Here is a 24,278-nt window from a genome sequence, read left to right on the forward strand (position 1 = left end):
TTAATTATAATTGTAGATATTATCAAAAAAAACCTTCATTTAACAGCCTTCATGTTTTTGCCCCACCTCTTTCTTTTCTTCTTGCAGTTACCCCTTTATGCCCCATGCTGCAATGTCGTTACTTAACACGTAAATCTCCGTAATGTTAGATCAATAAAGTTGATTGTATCTTATGCAGGTATTGCCCACAAATATTACAAGTTAGCAGGAACGGAGGAAAAAATTAAAAATAAAAATTCAATCTGAACAAAAAGGAAAAATGAAAGCCAGACGATTATTTAAAAAAATACAACATAATGTTTTCTTTGTTTAGAAACTGATTTGTTTTATCTGAATATTATGACCTTCAGCAGCTCTGTCCCCATTAGACCAATCAGAGTAATTAGCGAATTCAGGCATGTGGCTGAGAAGATCTAATTAATTCTCTTAATAGTCACTCATAATTAATTTCATAGTGTTCATGGGTTTCTGTTTTTATTATTTAGAGCTGACACATTAAATCAAATGTGACACGTTCATCTATCCAAGAAAGATAAATGTTTTGAATGTCTACATTTCTTGTCACAGACTGACACGACTCTCCCAGCTCATTTCAGCCACTGATTGGAAGTGTTGGATCAGATTACATCGCTGAATTAGGGAAGAGAACAAACTGATAATAAAAGTCTGTTTAGGAATAAAGCATTAGAATCCATACAAGCTAAAACTGAGGGCAGAAAAATGGATAACATGTTTTAGTGCACAGTGACTGGCAGGGGCGGTTCTTACTGAGGTTCTCAATGGTGTAGTAGCGCTGCTTGTAGTCCACTTTGATGGTCTGAGAATGAGGACTTCCGATGCCATAGTCGATGGTGTACCCGCGCACAACGATGTCCTGGTTCTCCGGGGGCGTCCAGCTCACCACGATACTGTTGACCAGCGGGCGGACGTGCAGGGAGCTGGGCTGGTCCGGAACCCGGGATTCTGATAATGAAGATATAGAAAAAAAAACGTTAGTTGGTTAGTTAGTTAGTTAGTTAAGGATCCCCATCTTAACCAAAGGTAGGACTACTCTTCCTGGAGTCCGCTTAAAAGAATATATGCGTCATAAAAATACATACACCATTAAAACCTACATCAAATACACACATTAAAAAAACAATACATTGGAAATTATACATTCAAAACAACAAACCCCCAAAAAAGAGAGAAACCATCCTATTGAAATAAATGACTTAAATGATAGTTAGTAGCTCAGCAGGAGGATGCGAGCAGATAAAGGGTTCTGCTTTTGACCGTATGAACTTACCATCGAGATCACTTTCAAATGTCTCTGCTGTGGTCCATTCAGTGTTGGGTCCTGTGCCGTTCACCGTCATGGCCGACACCCTGAAGGAGTACTCTGTTCCAGGGTCCAGACCTGCACAGGAACCAGAAACACGTCAAACTCAGATCTAGACTTCAAAGGGTTGATTTTTGTTAAAACTTCTTCCACCAAGTGGGTGACGTTACGACCATTGTCGTATTGTGTTTTCTATTTTTCTTCTGTATTGTGGATGCTGTCATTTGTCTTCATGTTGTTATGAAGTGAGAGTTCTGTCTGCTGTGTAGGTTCTTTTTGTTTTGTTTCTGGTGCTCTAGATCAGCGGGCCGCGGACCGGTACCGGTCCGTGGGTCATTTGGTACCGGGCCGCAGAGAAAGAATAAATAATTTACATTAATTCCGTTTTATTTATTTCGGAATCTGAAAGATGTCTTATTTTGAAAAATTGCCAGATTCTCTGTTTACATCCGTCTATGTCACTCTTGACACAGGTCAAGGTGCTCTTCTCGGTCACGTGATAGGTTACCGCTAAAATATAACCCAGGAGCTAGCAAAATGAGTAAAAAAACAAATGTCTTTGGAAAATGTCTTTGCCAAGTGGAAATCGCCCAGCCAGGAGACAGAAGAGGAGCCTTCAACTTCCAAAAAAGAAAACTACATTTAATAGACAGTACTTCTTTTTTGCACCATGAGTGTGGGAAGTGGAGAGGATGATGACACCTGTGTGACGTACAATGACATGCATGTCAAAATAAAAGCTCAGGGTTCACTTGTCAAGTCTGTTTTCCTCCATCATCGTAGTATTGTTACAATAATTATCCGCATGTACTTGTGAGACAGGTCCGTGACAGTTTTTTGTGACGTCATACCGGTTCGTGGTGTAAAAAAAGTTTGGGACCACTGCTCTGGACAGTAGGAATCAGTACTGGTGGCCACTCTGGATTGGAGGGAGGAGGATTGGTGGTTGCTTGAGATTGGAAGATGAGGATTGGATGAGGACCTGGGGCCTCATTTATAAAACTTTGCGTAGGATTTGCGTCAGAAGTGGCGTACGGATGAAACATAGGATGTGCGTACGCACAGAAATATTCGGAGTTATAAAACCGTGCGCACGCACATCCTACGCATCTTTCTCTTAATAAATCACAACCAATTCTAAATGCTGCGCAGCTTTTGCGGCCTCATGACACGCCCATAGTTGCCCATAAATAGTCCGTGAAACGCCCACAAATGAATATTCATTGATTGCGAAACCATGGCAAACACGGAGAGAAAATCAAAAAAACGTAACTTCACTCAATGTGAAGTAGAAGTTATCGTTGGCGAGGTGGAAAAGAGGAGAAAAGTGCTGTTTGGAGGGCACAGTGTGGCCTTACTAATGCCAAAAAGGCACGTGAGTGGCAGACGGCGGCAGACGCTGTAAATGCTGCAGCCTCACAACCTCGGACCGTGGCCGAAATAAAAAAGAAAAGGTCGGACATCAAAGTCAAGGCAAAAAAACGTCTAGCGCTGACCCCCCCCCCCCCCCCCCCCCCCCACACACACACCCGTGTCTGCCACGGGTGTGTGTGTGTGTGTGTGTGGGGGGGGGGGGGGGGGGGGGACACCGGAGCTGACCCCTCCTGATGAGAGACTGGCGGCAATAATTGGGGAATCCCTTTTAAGTGGAGTGGTGACTGAGGAGCAGGGGGACACCGACGCGCCAGATGCACCGGGTGACACAACCCCAAAAGCCCGCAGAGGAAGTCGGAACCGGCTCATAAGCCACTCGTCCTCGTTTGCCAACAAGTCTCCTTGCTGTCTAAAGATGCGTTCACTCCGAATTCTTCCATTTGCCACATCTTCTAAGAGCGCAAGATCAGCCATTGTGCGTCATTACGCATTGTGATGGGGCATTTTATTTCCCTCCATTTAATTACATCTGACAAGCTGCAGATGACGGTAATAATCGACGTGGAAATGGGAAACTGATCAGCGCAAATGTAATTTCTTGTTGCTTTCTTAATGGTCGAGACATACGCCATACATTGTTTCATCAAAAATAAAACAAACTAAAGGCATATGCATGAATACCATAATTCCGTAGCTTATGAAGAAATGTTTTACTATGAAAACAACTTTCCCTAGTGGACAATTAATGCATCTCTCTCTATCTATCCATCTGTCTGTCTAATTGCACCTATATCTGCTCCGCCAGACGGACACATTGACGGGAATGTCAGTTTTGTACATTATTTCGTTCTGTTAAATATATTATTTATGAGGATGAATTGCACAACATGCCAATATTGCAGAAAATATTTCACTTTTCTTTTTGCAAATATGTGTTCATTTGAATTTCTGTTGTAATTTTCGTTTGATTTTTTTTTTGTTTGTTTCACTGCTGATCGGTCCAACGGGTGTTCGTGTAGGCTGTTAATTGTAAGACTTGCTTTGTGAAGTCTTCATGTTATTTCTGAGAGGCAGTATTGTCATTTTCACTTTCACGTGTTTCTTCCATCTGCCGACGGCGTCGCCGTTTCTCATTTTACCCGTTTTTGTGCGTACGCCTGGGTCAGAGCTTGCGTGAAGGACCGCACATTTTCCCGTCAAGTTTGCTTTTTATAAATCTCAACTATTGCGTAGAGAGTGGCGTACGCCTTCTTTTGTGCGTACGCAACGTTTATAAATGAGGCCCCTGGAATTTTTTTTTGTTATTCTTTGCCTTCCCTAGACAAGAGGTGCGTCACATTATTGGGGGTTCATCCAGGATTAAGAAGTTTCAAATTGGACGACAAGATAACGGACCCATCTGAAGAGCCTAAGCTAATTCAAGTTTTTTAACCTTACTATCATAAATCATAAATTAGCTGTTTTGATTGACAAAAAAAGATCATGTTGTCGAGATCAATTATTGAGCAAACCTGTGTGATAGAAGGTAGCATAAAAAATAAAACCCTAAAGAACGTGTAGAGAAGCAGCGCACTGCCAGTGCATTCATATTTCAGAGCCACATCTCCCTTTAAGAGTGCTGCACTCTGCTGGGTGCTGGCTTTGGTATTCAAAGAAGGAGGAACACCTGCTGACAAATGATTTGTAACTCCATTAATTTGCTTTAAAATTTGTCATTACCGTCGTATTGTCCCATTTGCATGCAACATGCTAATCCTGTCGTGGTTCTTCCCTGTACCCGCTGTCTCTGCAACCCTGGGGGGTAGCTTCTGAAGACTGCCAACCCATCCCTGCCTATGAGGCTGCTAGGCTCCATCTAAATGCTTTTGAACCAACAAACACCCCTCTGTTTCGCCCCCCAGAATGATCTCCAAAAATCAACTTTTAAGTGTATATTCTCTTTGATGCAGAGCGCAGCGTGAGGCCGGGCCACTTGAAAGTTGCTGAGACAACATTCAATATTAATACCCATTGGTGTGTCTCTCTGCTGATAGCAGAGCATACTTCGATGGGAGCGGTGCGTAATGGTATCAGAGTGAAGCATGTAGCTCTATTTAAAAGTGTGAGCATGAAAGTCAGACCCACCACCAGCCTGACAACAACACAAACACTAGCGAATAAAAAAACACAACTCGAGGCTGAATGTCCGGATTTCCACAACGTGCCAGGCACCTTTAACTACGTTAAGTGCAGATAAAATGGAGACTAATGGCCTAAGTCTTAATAGATTGAATGTAGGCCATAGGTCAATTAAAAAAAAAGAACAAACTGCCTATTCCCTCCAAGCAACAGTCATATTCTTCCTGAATCGGATATTTTATTCACATTTTTTCAAAGCGAACTACTGAGTTTGTCACAGACACACATCAGGGGTTTAAGCGTTTTGCCTGAGGACACATGAGCTGTCAGCAAGTAAACCACCAAGCAGCCAACCAATGGATTTTGAAAGCACAGCTAGAAAACTGGATAGCTTTGTCCAGACTCTTTAACCCAACGAACTGGAAAAGATGCTCTGCTTCCTGTAGGTTTACCGAGCACATGTCTCCCTTCCGCCCTGTGGAACACCGTTCACATCCCTGAATGAGCTGGAGGAAGAAGAGGAGGCAGGGGAGATGGACGTCTGAGAACCTGTTGCTTTACCCTTTTGTTCAAGATGCAAAATGCTCAGAGAAAAGAGAAAGTTTGGATGGATTGGTGGTTTGCCTCGTAGATGTTTGGTGTATCAAGTAACCAACTGTCTTTTCGGAAAGAAACTAACACAGACCCAGGAGTTTGTAACCTTTCTAGTCTTTTTGTCATGACTACCCTGTTAGGGGACCTTGCTATTCAAACTACCATGATGAATGGAAATTCAATCAGATACTCAACAATTCTAATGAAAAAAAACTGTGATTGTCGGATTATTCTAATATATAATCTAAAAAAACATTAACAAAACATACAAAATTTACTTTAACCAGATTTGAAAATTAAATTTGATTTAACTGAATCTCTAGCATCTCACTGTTTAGTGTTTTTGGCAACAACAACCTCTTCACTGATGTGCAAAATAACACAGAAATTCACTATATTGCCAATATCTTTAAACTATGCTAATAAGTGCTTTTTTTAAAAAAACCTTTTACCTTCTTTTCTTGAGGTTTTAAAAGCGAGTCTCTTCTTTTCAAGCTAATAACACTATTTTTCTGAGAAATATATGTTGCTCTACTCTATTTACACACCGGTGTGTATGAGTAAACACTGAGAACGACATGTTTGGTATCTGTTTTTCACAATTTAATGCATCATCCTTTTCTTAAGCCTTTCAGAGTAACCTTTATATATATGATGTTACGTTTGGCACACTAAATAATGATTTTTAATGAAATAGGATTTATTTTCCCGAGTTTCTTTTCCATGCCAGAAGTAAGACGACTCGACCTCTCAGGCACTGCCCTTTCCCTTTGCGTGGGTGCCGCCCATTTTATGACGTCAACCTGGAGTTGGCCTTGGCAGCGCGTCTGCGTTTCCCCCACGAAAACATACAACATCCAAACTTTTGCACAGATGGATTTGCATATTGTGCATATAAAAGGAAAAAATTTAGCTGATCCTCGTTAGCTTCACGGGGGAAGTGTGTGTGTGTTAAGGCCCGTACACACCAAACGAATTTCGCGCGCGATATTCGCTGACGTTTAACGCCTCGTGACTAAACAAAGGGCACCAATGTGAGTGTGCACACTGACGCGAAAAAGCCACGCGAAAAGCGTCATTGTTTAAAAACGCCTCGGTTTCGTATTTTAGGTTTGACGCGCCGCGTCAAAAACTATACGACCAATGAGAATGGCGCTTTTGCACACGTGTCTGGAGCTTCTGAAGTTACAGTAAAACACATATTGGGGGCGCTCAAACACAAAACTGTCTTGCTGAGCAGACATACGTCACGGCGTAGAAGATATACGCCAAGTAGCGTCTACTGCCGCGAAGAAATAAGACGAAGAAGATGCACTCACTGACGGACATTCTAAAATATCCCCGAAAACGCTCATGATACATTTTCAGCTCTTGTAACAGTCGATACAACTCCCCCTGTTCTTCTCTTCTCGTAACTATGGGATGTACCCAAAATCGTCGTCTTTTCCGGCGTCTTTCATCATTCAACAGAACAATAATTTCTTCATCGCTGGAACTGGAGCTAGAGCTACTGGTGCTTGAAATATTCATGTTTTCTTTGTTTGATTCTGACAAGCGCATAAATACTTGCTCTCTTCTTCTGAGTGAAAAGCGACTTTAAGAAGCGTAAAGTTGCGCAGCGCCACCTTGTGTACAGGGGGTATTTCTGTTTTACATTAAGCCATCTAATGTCAGAGAATGAAATTGCACGTTCGCTCGGCTCATAGTCAGCGAAAATCGCCTGGGTGTGAACACAAAAAACGTGTTGAAAAACGCTGGCAAATAACGGCTGGCGAATATTCGTCCCGGTGTGTACGGGCCTTAAGCCTGGGGGCGGTGCCGGTGGAGCAGACTCTTCCTGGAAGGGGCTGTTCCTCACTTTGTGACGTCAAAATGTGAGAACCCGCTCGTTTGGCTGTTGTCGGAGTGCAGGTTTTTAGAGAAATACTGAGAGATGCGTTAATGGATCAAAATTATGCTTTTGGGTTGTTTTTTTGTGAGGAATTAACATTAAAATACACTTAAAAGCTAAAAAAGTAGATTTTTGCATGATATAGTCCCTTTAAAATACTGGTTGTAGAAAAACCTAAACTATTTGTTCGGGACAATTCTGTTAGTTACTCATTTTGCAGTTCTCCAATAATATTGTGCATCCCTAGAAAAAAAATGTTCAAATGTTACAAGAAGCTTCCTTGTTCTGTTTCTCATCATAAATCTCAAGTATATGTGAAAAACAAGGAACAGTCTGAATACCAATAGAACTGGTTATTGGTAAAAGGCACATTAGTAACTTTAACAAGTCTGCAGGACACTATGAAGTCAAATTTAAAAATGAACAAAAAAATTGAAATGTTTCTATTTCCTAAATTTTAGATCTTAATTCAGCCTGAAAACACAGTTAATGCAACAACAGTGGTCACCTTCGATGAGTTTGTAAAGCTCGGTGCCTGCAGTGATAACCGCAGATTCGCTCTTCCGGGATCCTTTCCGGTATCTGATCTTGTAGCTGATGATCTCTCCATTCTGGCCGCTGGGGGGCGGGGGTTGCCACCGAAGCATGATGCTCTGAGGGGGAAATTATTCGAGAGGTTAAAAGAAGCGAGATGTCAGATTTAGCACACTGCAGCTGTAGACCCAACAGTTTAGCAGCTTGCATCACACCTCCCCACACAGCCCCATGTGTGGGGAGACTTTGGAGGCCTTACACACCACTGTTCTTTCTTATTTATTTATTAAAATAGTCATGCATTTTATCAAGTAAAAAAGGTGTTGTTTATCCAGTAAACAAGTTAAACACATTTTAAGTTCCAAGCATAAAAACAGAAGAGTAACAACTGTCAAAATCACCCTATTTCTTCAGTCTGGATCAGTCATCATTTGCAGTGGAGGAAATACGTTTTTGATCCTTTGCTGATTTTGTAGGTTTGCCAAATTGACAGTCTGTCATCTTAACAGTAGGTTCATTTCAACAGTGAGATAGAAAATCCCAAAGAACATCAAGAAATCCACTTTTAAAAATGTATATACATGTATTCAAATTTCATTGAGGGAAATGTATTCAATCCCCTAGTAACCAATAGAGTTCTGGTTTACAGTTAAACTCTCCTGATCAACCTGATCAACCTGTCATCTCGAAGACACCTGTTTGAACTAATCACCTGTAGAAAAGACACCTATCCACAGAATCCGTCAGTCAGTCAGACTCCACACTCTCCAACATGGGAAAGGCTAAAGAGCTTTCAGTGGATTTAAGGGACAAGACTTCCAAAACCATCAGCAAGAAGCTGGAGGTTAAGGTGACAACTGTTGGTGCAACAACCATCAATTCACCAATAAATCTTGGGCTCCAAATTAGATCTCACCTGTTGGGGTTTCCATCATCATGAGAACAGTAAGAAATAAAAACAACACGGCAGGAGTTAGTTGATGAGCTCAGAGTTCTCCTGCTTAACAAAACACATTTGCAGGCCCGCCTGAAGTTTGCCAACATACACTTTCACAATTCAGAGAGGGATTAGGAGAAGGTGCTGTGGTCAGATGAGACCAAAAATGAGCCCTTTGGCATCGACTCAACCCGACATGTTTGGAAAACGAGAAATGCTGCCTATGATCTCAAAAACGCCATCCCCCACTGTCAAGCATGGAGGTGGAAATATTATGGTTTGGGGGTGTCTTCCTTCTCAGGACTACTCCCCCCTGTGGATGGTAAGATGGGAGGTGCCATGCACCGTCAAATCCTGGCTAAGAACCTCCTTTCTTCCACCAGGAGGCTTAAAATTGGTGGTGGATGGGTCTTCTAACAGGATAATGCCCCAAAAACATCCAGCCAAGACAACAAAGTAATGGCTGAAGAAGAAACATATCAAGGTCATGGTGTGGTCCATCCAGTCTCCAGAACTCAATCCTATAGAAAACCTATAAAGAGAGCTGGAGCTCAGAGTTGCCAAGTGACATCCACCAAATCTGAATGATTCAAAAGTCATTTGCAAAGAAGAGTGGACCAAAATTCCCCCTGATGTGCAGAAACCTGATCATCAACTACAAGAAACGCCTGACCTATCTGCTGTTAATAAGGGTTTTATCACAAATTCTTTCTGGCAAGAGGGTTTAAAAACTTATTTCCCTCATTCTTGACATTTTATCTCTCACTGTTAAACTGAGCCTACAATTACGATGACAGACTGTTCATTTCTTTTCATGTTGGCAAACCTACAAAATCAGCAACGCATCAAACACTTCTTTCCTCCACTGTAGCCTCTGTTGCTGCCTCTAAAGACCAAACAGAGATGTAACAAAGGTGGGACGAAAACTTGTGATGTTCAGGCTTAGTTTCCATCGTTGCACAACGGAGCAGTAAAAAGACAAAGAGATGCAACAAGCAGGCTGTGTGCATGTGTTATCAGCTCTGCTTTATGTGTACGGTAAACAGCAGGCCCTCTGTTCTGCCACACTCTCACCTCCTCCTGCCAGTGGTGCTTCACAAAAACAAACACCCGCCTAAACACGAGAGCAAATTGACTCATTGGGAGGAAGTAAACATGAATAATAGACAGAGGTATCCTGATGAGCGCGATGTGCGTACACACATGTGTGTGTGTGTTCAGGTACAGCTTGCAGACACACTCAGGCAGAGATGGATTCAGGCCTTTTCTTGGCGGGATGCACTGCTGTGGGGTACGAGCATCAGAGTTTCTGTGTGTGTTTAAAGAGATAGATGGGGGGTAGCTCAGCATGGGAGGAGAGTTAATTATTGCTTCCACACTGTCACAATGACGCACAAAAGCCTGGGTAGATACATAAACCATGCACAAGCTCCACCCCTGCCGAGCCGGGGGAGTAGCACAAATTAAAATTGGGTTAAGTGTATTCAATTATTTCCATTTTTCTTTTTACACTATAGGCTCCAGCTTGTCAGATATGTTACTTTTTCCTCAGCTTCTCCTTAATCATGAAAACCTGTTTAATTGACTTTGTGATACCACTGGGGAAAGCAGGAAAGCAGATGCCAAGAAAAAAAATGAGGGGGCAAAATGAGATCAAAAACACAATTAATTCTTGCCTTGAAGGGAAAAAAACAGATATTCTGTCTGACTAGAAGTAAAAATGGCACCACGTGTTAATAATTCCCCATGTTTCTTCAAATTAATTTGTTTTTTAAACATTGATTATTAGACTTGACATCTTGAGAGGCTACTGACATAAACATTTTGCACTGACATGCAATAGCTGTAAACTCTAAGAGCGAAAGAGAGAAACTATGGAAATTATGTACTTTAAAGCAATCGGCCATCGCATCAATTGTATGGCGTCCTTGCTAGTCCATGCTTGCGACCGTTGGCGATCACTGCAACAAACGTCTGGGTGGCGTTTATACTTTTCAAGCCTGATTTTTTTAGGGGTGTCAAATTATTAATCCTGATGAATGAATTACAGACAAATCAGCGCATTGTTATTTTTTTATTTCGTTAATCTCTTTTCTAATCTTAACTATTTTCGTGTTCCCAAAAATAAAACATGGATCCAACTGTTTAGTTGCATGAAAATCTTACATCACTCTCGGTGACCCTGTATGCAGCACACTCCATTGCTGCTGTGATGTCATCAATGTGCGACTTTGTAGTTCTTAATAGAACTAACCCAAAACAAAGCCGTGATGTCACAGCTATTATTGACCATAGAAGGGATAACCCCGCTTGTATTTAGAATGAACTGTCTTTGAAGTCCCGGAACGTGCAATCGACCATGAGCTAGATAAAGTTTGCTCCGCCCTCACATATTCTAACCGCTTGGAAAAAGTGTAGGTTAATAGCGTGATATGCATGCAATTGCACACTGGTTATAAAATTCCATTCGCAGATGATGTCATCAGGTTGTGTCACATTTAGCAGCGATTGGGGTGATTCCTTTCTAAAAGCCTGGCGACCAATGTGATGCCAGCGATCACAAATCAGAGTCTTCGCCATAATATTGTCGTGCTTGTTTTAGAAGGTAAAATAAGTATTTAAATAAAAAAGGTGACAAAAGGGAAGTGGTTGAAATGATGGCACAGATTTCTTTTCCAGTCACTGGACAGACTGTACAGCGCCGACGACTGGATCCAACCGTCTTCATGCTAATCTTTTTACTCCTCTGTATCTCAATAATCCCCCATATTAAGCCTCGGTGACTTTATGTAAATATTAAACTGCATTAGAAATGATTTGTCCTTTCTGAAAATATCTGAATCTGTCTTAAATGATTTGGAATAAATTGTGTTTTAATAATCATGAATAATTAATCCACTTTGCTTGGGTTTTATGTGCACAATGCAACTCTGTGTGTAGCACCTGCAGGTATCAATGCTCATTATTTATATTTAAGCCTAAATAATTATGCTGCCATTTTTTTTTTAGCATTTACATCTGTGATCAGCCATACAAAGATATACAAAGTACAAGTAAAGTTTGCAGAAACCTTTGCAGGTTTTCCAAACTTTGGGAAGAAAGTGCAAATGTTCACAAGCATCTAGAGCTCTCCATGGGGTGAGACGACCAAAGAAGGGTTTTTTGTGACAACAGACAACTGTTTGAGGGAGATGAATAACAAACTGTTGTTAGTGCACTGTTACATAAAAAGTGTGAAACACAGGGTGCGAGGATTGTGCTCCTGCATTTGGATTTGTCAGTTATACATTTTTGGGTTTTGATCATTTCCTGTTTTGAGTTGTCCCCCGCTGTCAGTCATACCAGGTTTAAGATTAATATTTATCCACAGCCGTCTTCATTTCGCTCAGTTACCCTTAAGCGTCTTGTTTTCAGCTCCTCATAGTCAGATCAGCTGTTTGTCACCATTTTTTTTCTCCTTTACTTTGTCATGTTCCAGTTTATCTATTAAATGTCTACATTTACACCACCAAGCGCAATCTCTGGCATTTTGGAACCTCCGGTTTCTGACACAGAGACGAGTTTAAAAGTGTATCCTGATGAGATGGAATTTGTCTTCAGAGCTCAGTTTGGATGAAGGTGGGGGTGGTGTTGGGTCGTTTGGTTGAGGCGTGTTGATGTAATTACAAAACCCCCCTAAGAGCAATCTGTATTGGTCAAGTGCCAGATATCATTTCAGTTTTGGTACTTAAGTGTGTTTTCATTGAGCTTCAAAGTAAAGAAAATATCTTCATTAGTCTTAAATAAAATTGAACCTGTTTGCATTTTTTTGTAAGTTATGGAAGGAATTTGATTTATTGAGGGTGGCAGCAATTTAATTATAATCTTTTTGCTGAACCCAGAGGAACCAAAGAGTAAAAAAGTTTTTGTTTCATTTTTGTTTAGTAATAAAGGACGACCAATCATCTTTTCAGTGTTTGAAACATGATAGTTCTCGGTCTAATTGAATCATTTAGAAAACAGTTACAGTTTAGGTCCCAAAGAGCATCCTCCTCATTTCCCTCATAGAATCAGCACAGAAAGTTTTCTCTCTGAACATATCAGCACAGCATCCCTCAGCAGGGGTGGCCAGTCTGCACTCAGGCTGGAAGTGCGTGATAGGATTGTCTGTCGGCTTCCATACACCCCCATCCCCCTCCTCCCCTCTGCACTTGAGCTTTGCATCGACCAGTGACGGTCTGCCGTTTTTGTAGTCAATCCACGCGCCCTGAGGTTTCCCCGCATCTGCTTTTTGCTGCTTTCTTCTTTGTTCTCGCTGTCTTACATGTCAGAAAAGAGAAACGTCTTTTGTAAAACTTAATCCATCTCCCTGCAGATGTACAATAAATAGGCGTGCAGCTCAGCCATTGAAGATCAAATGGCCCAAAAGATGGGAGGAAGAGGTCCAGCTCCTGTTCTAATCACAAGCTTGTTGGGAAGTTAGCAGCTGCAATTTAATAGATTTTTTTTGACGATTTAAAAAAATGGAGGAAAATACTAGAAAATTCTATCTTGATAGACGTAGCTCTGGACATGACATTGGGGAAAAAACTAAGTGTTCGCATTTTGCAGCCACAAATTAGTATCTAGTATGCAAATTAGTATTTTGTGTGCATATATCAACATTTTGTCACCACAAATTAGTACTTTATTAGTATTTTGTATACATTAATTAGTATTTCTCATGCATAAATAAGCAAATTAGTAGTTTGAGAGCACAACTTGGCATTTTGTGGCTACAAATGAGTATTTAATTAACATTTTGTGCACACAAATTAGTATTCTGAGAGCACAATTTAATATTTTGTTGCCAGATATTATTATTTTGTGCACATAAGTTAGAATTTTGTCTGCAAAAATAAGGATTTGTGTTAACAAATAAGCACCTTGTGGCCACAATTTAGCATCTTGTGCGTAAATTAGTAGTTTCAGCTCAATAAATTGGCATATTGTGGGTACAAATGAGTATTTAATTAGCATGTTGTGCACACACATTTGTATTTTGTGAGCACAACATATTGTTCTAGTAGTATTTTGGACACAAAAATTAGCATTCTGTGGTGACAAATTAGCATTTTTGGCCACAAATTAGTATTTCTGGGAGCAGGTTAGTATTTTGTGCGCACAAATTAGCATTCTGTGGCCACAAATTAGTATTTTGTTTGCACAAATTGGTATTATGTGCCCACAAAATGTTAGTTTGTTTACAAAAAAATGCTACAAAAATTGTAAGCTATGGCCATAAAATGCTCAATTGTTTTGAATGAAAAAGTTATTTCTTTCTTTTTGAAAATCATTTTCAGCGCTCTGTAGATGTTTTTAATAAAATAAATAGTATCTATACATGGAAACTTTTAGTCAGACAGCTCAGTCATTTACTTGCATAAAGTTAAGTTTCCCCTAACTTGAACTTGCTTTGACCCGCACATGCTCAGATCATTCCACCAGTGTCCTTTTCAGTACATCTTGATCTCCCCATATCCATTCTGAATGAAGCTGTAGGCCTTTAAGCCACAACCCGCACAGCTGGAGGGATACAGGATAAAACCTTCTGACAGGCGAGTCTCCTGCCAATGAGCCAATCGATAAGAGTTCACACAGCCTCTTAACCAGCTGAGGCTACGGGCGTCTGCGGCAGCTAATCACAGCGAGCAAAACATGGCGCTCCAGCCTGGAGGTCGTGTATGTGTTTGTGGATCTTGAGTGGCAGCTGCACAGTGGTTTACAGGCGGTCACCAAGCAGCACCTGTGCGTGTCTGATTAAGGTAGAAAAAAATGTGTGTGTGTGTGAAGAGTGGGTATTTAGGAGCCATTTAGCACAGTATTTTATACGATCAACTACATCAAGTCTTACCTTTGAGTTCTGGACTTCCAGTGTGAAGTTCTGAGGAGGAGCGCTTGGACCTGTGAAGAAAAAAGAACATTCATCAAGTTACTTTAAAGTTTTTTTGGTTCAGTCAGACTGAAAAAGACCATCAGTCGATCCAAAATGTTAACATTTCTTATTAAATTCTGTATATCGTTTGCTTTTCTTTATTCAGCAGAACAATGTTCTGCTTCTCAAAAGAGCATTTTGAATACTAAAACCTTGGATATGCAAAGTTGATAACCTTGGATTCTACCCTGTGAAGCGCACTACATCAAAATAATTGACAGAAATTAAGAGTTTTTTGAGGAATTAAGATGTTTTTAGACCCTCTGATGAACTCCACAAAACATTTTTGGCGATCTCATTGATTTATGAGATATAGATAGTATTAATTATGATTATCAGCAATTTTTGCTGTTCTATTTGGTACATTTTTGCTAACAACAATAAAAAATGAAGAATACATTTTTATACAATTGGAAACAAAGTCAGGCCTGAAGGGCCTAAAGATAAATGGTAAAAACAATTGGAATAAATTGCTATAACATAAATTACCATCTGTAAAAAGGAATGACTAAAAAAAAACAAAATACACCAATGAAAACAGGAAGTGTTTTTGGCTAACACCCTGTTTTGTCCTGTATGACCTGGTGGAGTTTGTGGTCAATACATAGAACACAGGACAGCATATACAGTAGTGTGCACCAACAGATGTCGTTTTGGGGAAATATAACTTCGGTCACTGACTGTCAGACAGCGTGCGGACGATGACGTCCTCAGTGGAGACGCCTGAGCCGTGCTTGTTGTTGGCCACCACACGGAAGCTGTACTCCGTGTTCTTCTTCAGCCCGGTCATGGTGTAGGCCTGACCGTCAACGTCAACATCCTGGAGAAGCAAAAATACAAAACTATAAAAATGAAGTTGACATGAGGCGCTTTTACTGTTTCTGTCATGCCAACAGTTCAATTAAAACGTCTTTAATTCAGACAAATGAGGTCTATATCCGCAGTATAAGTCGCTACAGAGCACAAGCGGGAAAAAAACTGCGAAAAAATGAATCATAAAGAAGAAGAAATCATATAGAAGTCGCCAAGATCGCCGTAATGTTCACATGTTCAACTGGTTAAATTTTCAATGCGTGTTTAAAGGGTAACACAACAGGACAGTTGGAGGCTGACTCAACTCTAGGCCGAGATAAAAAATAAAAAAAAGGGGCAGGCCTATAGGAGGCAGATTGAGCAGAGGGGGTGTGATCTTGATCTTTGATTGACAGTGACAGGGAGGTTAGCTTGAGGATTTTTATTTTATTATTGTAAGGATTCTGTGGTTTAGTTTTGTTTTGTTGTTCTTGTTCATGTTTTTGGTTTCCTTATTGTTAGTCACACCAGTTTCAGGTTCAAATACTAAGGGTCAGGATGTCTGAGCAGGACTGTCATTTCAGGACTTAAAAAAAGTTTTTTTAAATTGTCAAAAATTTTGTAAGGATCAACAGTCAGCACTTTTAAAGCCCCATTTGTCCAGGTAAACAGCCCAGCACAGTTGATTTACTGTTTAGTTACCTTTTAATGGCCACGCGTTTTGTTCGTAGTGCCTGAAAACGATTGCTTAGCTACACATTGTTGCGAGAGTTTTGAACGTGGAAGCCCGAAACGTGCATTTACTCGTCTTTACCTAGACTTTTTATTGAAAGTGGGTGCCTGAACAAAACAATGTAGAGCTTTGAACTCCATCCGCTGATCAGACTGAGCAGTGCTTTTTCTTCTTCTTCTCTTTTAGTGTTGCTGTCAATTTCAAATACTGATACACACACCTACAGTGCTCCCTAGTGGTTGTTAGTGGGGACATAACCAACTCATGAGCCTTTTTAAAAAAAAAAATCACATATAAGTCAAACTTGAGTGTATGTCAAACCACAAACAAAGCTATGCAAAAGAAAATGGGACTTATACTCCAAAAAATGTTGTAACTTAAAAAATGGTCATCCTGTGACACACTCAATCACATGATGCGTTTTTTAACTCCATGTTTATGGCGTTTGAATAGGAAACATTAAAAAAACATGCTTAGAGCTGTAAAACAAGAGGAAAATTCAGAGTTTGGTTAGAATATGAACCTGTGACCGCGTCCTCCTGGACTTTGCAAGGTACGTGGCCTCTCTTTAACATATGATGTCTTTTCAGCTTATTCTCCCTGCACACCTTTCTCCCCTCCCATCCCACTGACTTTATCTCCCTCCTCTACCGAATCTGTTCTCCAGGGACCTGAAACATCATTACTCTGTGCACGGGTCTCATCCATTATCATATTAAAGGCTTTTTAATGCCTCACTGGCTTGCACGACGCTGCTGCTGGAGCTACATAGCACTCATTTGACAGCATCAGTCCTGCAGAGGAGGGCAGAGCCACTCATATCTGCTTTCTTCAGTGCACTACCTGCCTCTTTTTGAGAAGTCCAAATTCAGGATGGAAAAAGAGTCCTCGTTGCGAATAATCATTTAGTTATTTACTAAAAAAAATAATCATGTGAGCAGTGAGGTGAAACTTTTTTTTTCCAATTTGCATTTATTTCCATAAATTAAGCAGAAAAAACATATTTGTCAGATGAGTCTAATAATAATCTAATAATCTCTTAAATTTCTTCATATTAATCTAGAATCTTTTTTTAGGACTCATCTGCTGATTGCAGTTCCCAAAATAATCTATCTGCTTCCATCATCTTAACCTGTTTAGGCCTGATGAGGCAAGCACTTTTAAAAAACCTTTGACTGAATGTTTCTAGCTTTGTTCTGTGCTTTCACACTCTTTAGTTCTCCTCTAAAGCTTCAGGTATGATTGGAATCCTCTCACAACTTCAATATAGAATTATAAAAGTCATTTACTTATTTATGTAGTTAAAAACAGGTTCATTAAAATAATCCTAAAGAGTCAAATGTGTCAGATTATAACAAAAATATATACAAAGTTGGGTTTAATTTGATTTACTTTTACTTTTAAACACAAAATAAATAAAGAATCTGGATAAATATATAAACATGAAGTGATAAAGTGCTCCAAAAAGGAGTGTGTAGAAGAAAAATCTTTTTAATTCCCACACTAATTTTGCGATATTCTACTTATACATTTTGAAGATATAATGTTCTCTTTTTTTTTTTTTTTACAGTGTTTTTGTTCCAAAATTGTGAAAGTCTTTCATTTACACTTTTGAAAAGTTGTACCTGTTCGTTCCCGATGGTTCTGTCTGTGTAGTACAGCTTGTAGCTGAGGATGTCTCCGTTTCCGGTGAGGGGTTTGTCCCAGCTGAGAGACACGGAGGTGGGAGTGTTGGACACAGCCTGCAGGTTGGGAGCAGGGCCCGGCACTTGAACTGGAGAAAGACGGATGAAGATTAGACATCAAACATGATCATTTTGTTCTCTTTTCCCTATTGCTGTTACATGTTATGCCCTTTGTGTTCTTGGATTTTACACAAGAGCATCTGTTAAAAACAGAGTTGGTGTTTTTTGCTGGGATTTACACCTTAAAGTTCCACTCTCCTCATCTTTTGGTTTATTGTAAGAACAATTACGCAGTTTTTAGCAAAAATCTATAAACACGTGCCGTTTTCTAAGACATAGTTTCTGGAGAGCACCAGTAGTTTGTTTCAGAGTTGTGGGCAGGACTGTTGGTGTGAAAGTAAGCCCGCCCTCTTGGCATCATTCATCTGTTTACGTGTTCCCCCACTAGCTTACAGCCCCTCACACGCCCAACCTAACTTTAGTGGTGTAACAAAAATAGACAGTAATATTGGAGCTATCCAGCCGTACAATTCTGAGCCTCATCCAGTTCCTCGGATGAGGAAGACAAAGACTTTAATGAATCTATTCGTCTGCGAGTGAATGCATCAGAATAGAGCGGAGGAGGTAGCTTGTGGCTCACCCATTGTATTTTCTACGTCCCAAATACGATCTTTTCACAACGATTTGAATAAAAAAATACTCTAAAATGCTATTTTGAGCTTAATTTTCTTTATAAATGTCCTCCATCATCAGAAAAATACCACGATAACAATGTCTAAAAACACTAAAAACACAATTTTTATTAGAGTGGATCTTTAAAGGAGAATCCATTCCGTTCAGCTCAGTAGAGAGTGTGTGTTAACAGATCTGTTCTGCAACAATACCCGATGCTGCTGTCGCTGTCTCCACTTCTTATGACTCGTAACATTAAGCTACAACTGACTCTGACAGATAGAAGAACCTGCCTTTTGTTAGGGAGCTGCAGGAGTGTGTTTTTGTGCGTATGTGTTTGCATATAGGTGTGTCTGCGGAACTGTGATCCAGGGTGGCAGTGTTTGCACATGACTGGCACTCGGATGCAGGTCAACAGTTTAAGCTCCAATTCATGGTTTGTCCTTGCACTGAAAACACACACACACACACAAAGAGGAAGACTGCACAGGTACTGGCCGCCCTCGCCGTTTTCCCCCCGGTGGGTGGCTCGGCTCCCACTGGCAGGCACTGAGGAGGACTGTGTGCAGTGGGGTGTGTGTCTGTTGATCTGTCTGCCCTCAAACCAAGGACGAAAAACAGCGGCTGACCCACAAAGTGTCATAGATGAAGCTGTGGCTCGGTCAGTGGGAGTGAGACGTCCGCAGTCTAACGACCAGCGGGGGGAATCCCGCTGCACAGCAGCTAGAAATATGTGTGAAACTGGGGGATTTGGCAGCAGCCACGGGGAGGTTTTAACACCTAAAACTCAAGGAAACGACTCATTTGCTCAGCTGAACATCTGAGAGAAGCCTCTGTGCTCTTCTGTTCGGAAACCGTGAAGCGGTCAAGCATTCCTCATTCCAGGACGTGGGGCTTCAAGCCAAAGGTGTGGGGAATCGTACGGCAGAAGTTTGTGAGTAAACAAAAAGTGGCTTAGAAGAGGAAAAGGTCGAGCTGCCGGGTGGTCTTCCCCACACGACCTCTGCTGTGTGCATCTGCATCAGGCATCCGTTTGAAGGGAACTCCAGCAGCATGGGAGGGAATATTTTCTTTGTGTTTGTTTGCACATTTTGTTTCTGTGGAGTGCATCCTGTTTGCTCTGACGTGCCAGAGCGAGGATGTTTCCCACAAAGTGGCTGCCGGCTTCCATCACGCGTATGCCCCCTGTTTACTGAGCAAATACAAGTTTATTGAGCACAAATGATTAGTGTGTGTGTGTGTGTGTTACCTTCGGCTTGGGTGGGCACTTTGAGCACCGCTGAGCTCTCGCCTTGCCCGTTGCTGTTGTGAGCCACGACCCGAAAGCGGTACCTGGTGTCTGGCAGGAGGTTCTGGATGGTGACTTGCATGTCCCCGGGACGGCTGGTATTGACTACCCGCTCCCTGATCCAAACAGAGGAGCAAAAACAAATATTTCTATTGTCTCAGCACCATAGTTTTATTTTTTTTATACACTTTAAGATTGAAATTGAATTACCCGGTAATCTTTTATTTAAATGGTTACACCACACACATTTCTAAACTGCAAAGAAACTCAATGAAAACAGACAAAAAACAATAAAAAACAACTGCATAGTATTGATTCTATGACATAAAATACTCTACGGTCAGCAGTATCAGGGTGAAATAGAATCAAAACCAACAAGGTTATAGCTATATTTTTAATCTCCTAACAATCGTTGATGTGGACTTTTCACCACAACTTATTTGAATATTATGGTAGCTACAGTCCCACTCTGATCATTTTTTGATTATAAAAGCGTTCCCAGTGGTCTTTTAACTATGATTATGATCTGTCGATTTCTAGGACACAGTTTCTGCAGAGCAGCAGTAGTTCATTAGAAATCCACAACTGAGGTGTGGACGGACTGTTGGGGCGGTGCAAGCCCCCCCCCCGTTGGGGTGCGGAGCAGGGAGCTTGTGGCCCACCCAGTGTATTTTCTAAATCACAAAGAAGCTCTTTTTCAAATGGCATTTGAAATACTCAGAAATGCAAGTTTAAGCTTAACTTTCCTTTTTATGTCCTCCATCATCAGAAAAATGCCACAAGAACCTGGCGAAAACATCATTTTCATGGGGGGTTACCCTCAATAGACATCCTATTACCCCTCTAATATCCCTTTCTCTTCTTCCATTATTTTATTTTCCATCTGGTCCAACAAAAAACAGTTACAAATATAATTAATATAAATAAAGTTTAGTCTAAATAACAAAAGGGGTTTATTCAAATATACACCTTGTGTGGCAGAAGATTCATAACCCATGTGTAAAAGTAAAATATTTCCAACACAAGAGGTCCTCAGCTTTCATCTGATTGCTCAGCTATTGGACAGGACAAGTAAAAAAAAAAGGGTTAGAGCTTCACTTAACTTTAAAAAAGTAGTTAGTTTCTCTTAGTTTTGTTTTTTTGCCTGTTTTTTTTCATTGTGTATCTTGCGTTTATAGTTGCAGTTCTCTCAGTTAGATTTCCACCAGGTTTAAATCAGTGCCCAGCTGCTGTGCGTCTGTTGATCACCTCAGAGCTCTGAAGTCTGCAGTTCCTGCTCTGTGTCACTTCCCATCGTTTCATTTCTCCTTCAGGCGTGGTTCGTTTTGGCCGTGGTTTGGAGGTTCAGATTTTGTCAAAGGTTTCTGCTTATTCAACCAACCTTTTTTTGCCACACTGCTGCTGGTTCTCCTGTACCAACCTCAAATGTGACATTCAGGTTGTTAAGTTTAAACTTTGGAGGATAATTGAATCCCACAATTCTTTGTGGTCCCACTTTAAAAGCAGTGGTTCAGACTAGAGCCAACAGGAGCTAGTGCCTTTATTATGATTCAGATGACAACTGTTTCTGCAGGATGAGTGTAAAAGAAAAATCTAGTTCCATTGGAAAAAAAAGATGTGCGTGATTTATTTGAATGGAAAAAAAAAACTTTTTGAAACCTCTGCATCAAAGCAGCTCATTGGTAAGGTCTGGCTGTAGTTTATAGTCAACAAAAAAAGAAGGAAGCATTTCTGTTCCTAAGCAGGATTTACATTTTTTACTCTGGGGTTGATGTTACTGAGGAAAAGGTTGAATCTGAGCATTTGGACCCAAAGTCAAAACGTTGAGAGGAGGCATAGCAGCACTTACTCTTAATTAAAAGGTATAAGAATGACAGTAAATCATTCCACAATCTTCAGGTCACCGATGTGATGCTAGATGCCTAAAACAAATTGTTTGGTGTTTTAAACATGTTCTTGTAGTATTTTCCTCATGATGGTGGACATATGTGAAGAAAATTAAGTTAAAAATTGTATTTCTGAGTATTTTTATTTAAGTCATTTTGATTCAGGAGCTGATGAAATAAATGCTGTTTTAAAAAGATCGTATTTGTGACAGAAAATAAGCAGAAAACAAGCTCTCTTCTCTGCCCCATTCTAATGTGTCCAATTGCAGACAAATAGATCCATGTATGTCTTTATTTTCCTCATCTGGTTCAAAACTATACAGCTGGTTAGCTCCAATGTTCCTCGCCATTTTTTGTTGCACTGCTGGGTGTGAGGGGCTGTAAACTACCAGGAGAGCATAGAACAAATGGATGATGGGAAGTTAGAGGGTGCTTGCTCTACGATAACGGTCCTGCCCACAACACAACGGGGCTGGCACTTTGTAGAAACTATGTCTTAGAAAACGCCTTAGGTTTTTTTATTTTGGCTAAATACTCTCATCGTAATTAAAATGACAATTTTTACAATAGATCAAAAGATTATAAAGGAAGAAACTGAAAAATGGTTTCAACAATATTGTTCCCCCCCATATTTTTTTTTAATTTCAAATCAAATGTTTGGTTAAAATGTGCCTTTTTGAAAACAATAAATCTTTAGAAACTTCATTTTGCTAAACATTGTTTTAGCTAAAACAACCGGAATGTTGGACTTATTTTAACGGACAAACACGTCCTTAACTGTGTGCTACACAGACAGAATAAGTACTAAAGCACAAATTAGTCAGTTGATAGCTTTTAAAATCAGTTTAGTGCCAAACTTAAATAGAAAAACAGGGTAAAAAAATCACGTGGGAACAATTTTCCTGTTTTCCAAATATTCCAAAACTGGTTGAACATTTTTTCTGTGGTTTTCCTGAAGCGTTCAGTCTCTGCTTCTGCCATTTAGTCCCTGGTTTTTACATCCCTCTGGTATAACTTTACCAGAGGGGTGTAAGAGCTTAAAGCGGTTTCTCCGAAAAAAAAAAAGGAATGATGAAAAAGAGGACTTGTGGAAAATCCTTTCTGCTTCTTCAGTTTTCTTCTCATTGCGAGGCTGTAAATCCTCAGCTCATGGAGGTGGTGGAGGGGTATTAACGGGGTTTCTTCAGGACATTTAATTGCCGTGTTTAAGCTGTTTTTGTGTTTATGCTTCTGTCAGGAAGAACTTCAGTAAATCTCCGGTTCTGTCTGTGCTCTTGCAGCTCTAATTGGATCATTTTGGGCGGATTTGACCGTTTCTACGAACATCAGCTGTCTGCTGATGAGCTGCGTGGCGTACCTGCTCGTGCCGTCCTGGCTGTAGAAGACGGAGTAGGTCAGCAAATCCCCGTGCGGCTCGACAGGCGGCCGCCAGGTCAGCTTGATGAAGCGGGTGGAGACCAGTGACGCCACAACGTCTCGGGGTGCGGAGGGGGTGGGGCTGGCTGGACCGCTCACACCTCCGGAGCCTGGCGTTACATGGTCAGTAGTGTTAGGAGTCAGTGAGGGGGGAGGAGGGAAGGGGGGCAGGGCTACATCTTTGGGTTAGGAAGAGAGAGAGAGAGTGGAGGGGGGGGGGAGTATTGCATCCAATAAGGACAGAGGAGAGGAGTTGGAATGGAAATGACAGTGATATGAAAGAAAGGAAGGAAACAAAAACAGAAGAAAACAAAACAACGTAACAAAAAAAGACTTGGTGTGACAGAGAAATAAAACACTTTTACTACACTGACAAAAAGTCGACACAACGGGGGTCTAACATGCAAATCTGCACACATCTGTCAAAGGCGTTGGCAGCAAACTACCCTTACACACTCAGATATCAAGGCCTTGTCACACAGCCACTATGTACATTTTGTGCATTTTCCACGTTTGAAATTTTGGTCTTTTTGTGTGATATACGTAATTGATTTGAAATTTGATTTGATTTGAAATGGTTTATTTCAAGCAGTCAAACAAGAATAATACACAAAAAAACATCAGTTATACATTCATACAATGACGTGTCAAACTTAGGATAAGTGTTTCTCGAGTTCGTCATTCGTCCATGTACGCAGATGTCTGTCGAGGGTTTCAGACGACGGGTCCTTATACGAGTTCGGTTTAGAGCTGCTCAATGTTTTTGGTCAGTCGAGAGTAACGCATACTTTACATGGTTTATACGAAATTATTACGTAAGTCTTACGCAGCTCTGATTGATTTTTGAAAGATATACACAAATTTGTGAATTTCTATGAACGTTCCACGTAAGTCTAACAGACTTTTTACGCACGTAACACAGATGTATAACTTTTATATCGCGTATATGGCACACATATCACATTCAAATTTCGTAATTGAGGCACGAATCACTAATTTATTGCATGTAAACAGTGCAATAATAACGTACGGTACATGTTCTACTTTAATTTACGTGTTCTTTGCGTGGTTTATTTGTACTTCT

General features: G+C 40.6%; 1 protein-coding gene across 23 annotated transcripts in view; it reads right to left on the minus strand.

Moving 5' to 3' along the window:
• Positions 1–24,278, minus strand: part of neo1a (neogenin 1a) — a 216,798-nt gene that overhangs the window by 22,642 nt on the left and 169,878 nt on the right. For 16 of the 23 annotated variants that reach the window (XM_078944215.1, XM_078944212.1, XM_078944220.1 and 13 more), the window contains exons 8-15: positions 23,136–23,373; positions 19,854–20,008; positions 17,873–18,021; positions 15,404–15,542; positions 14,642–14,691; positions 7,807–7,951; positions 1,289–1,399; positions 769–963 (exon numbers count right to left, since the gene is read on the minus strand). In XM_078944215.1, the coding sequence (XP_078800341.1) occupies positions 769–963; positions 1,289–1,399; positions 7,807–7,951; positions 14,642–14,691; positions 15,404–15,542; positions 17,873–18,021; positions 19,854–20,008; positions 23,136–23,373 (1,182 nt within the window). The remainder of the gene's footprint in view (positions 1–768; positions 964–1,288; positions 1,400–7,806; positions 7,952–14,641; positions 14,692–15,403; positions 15,543–17,872; positions 18,022–19,853; positions 20,009–23,135; positions 23,374–24,278) is intronic. The other 7 variants (XM_078944218.1, XM_078944216.1, XM_078944222.1 and 4 more) reach the window with 1 other exon arrangement.

This window comes from Oryzias latipes, chromosome 3 (assembly GCF_053564925.1).
Source record: "Oryzias latipes strain Hd-rR chromosome 3, Olatipes_Hd-rR_3.1".
Classification (NCBI taxonomy): domain Eukaryota; kingdom Metazoa; phylum Chordata; class Actinopteri; order Beloniformes; family Adrianichthyidae; genus Oryzias; species Oryzias latipes.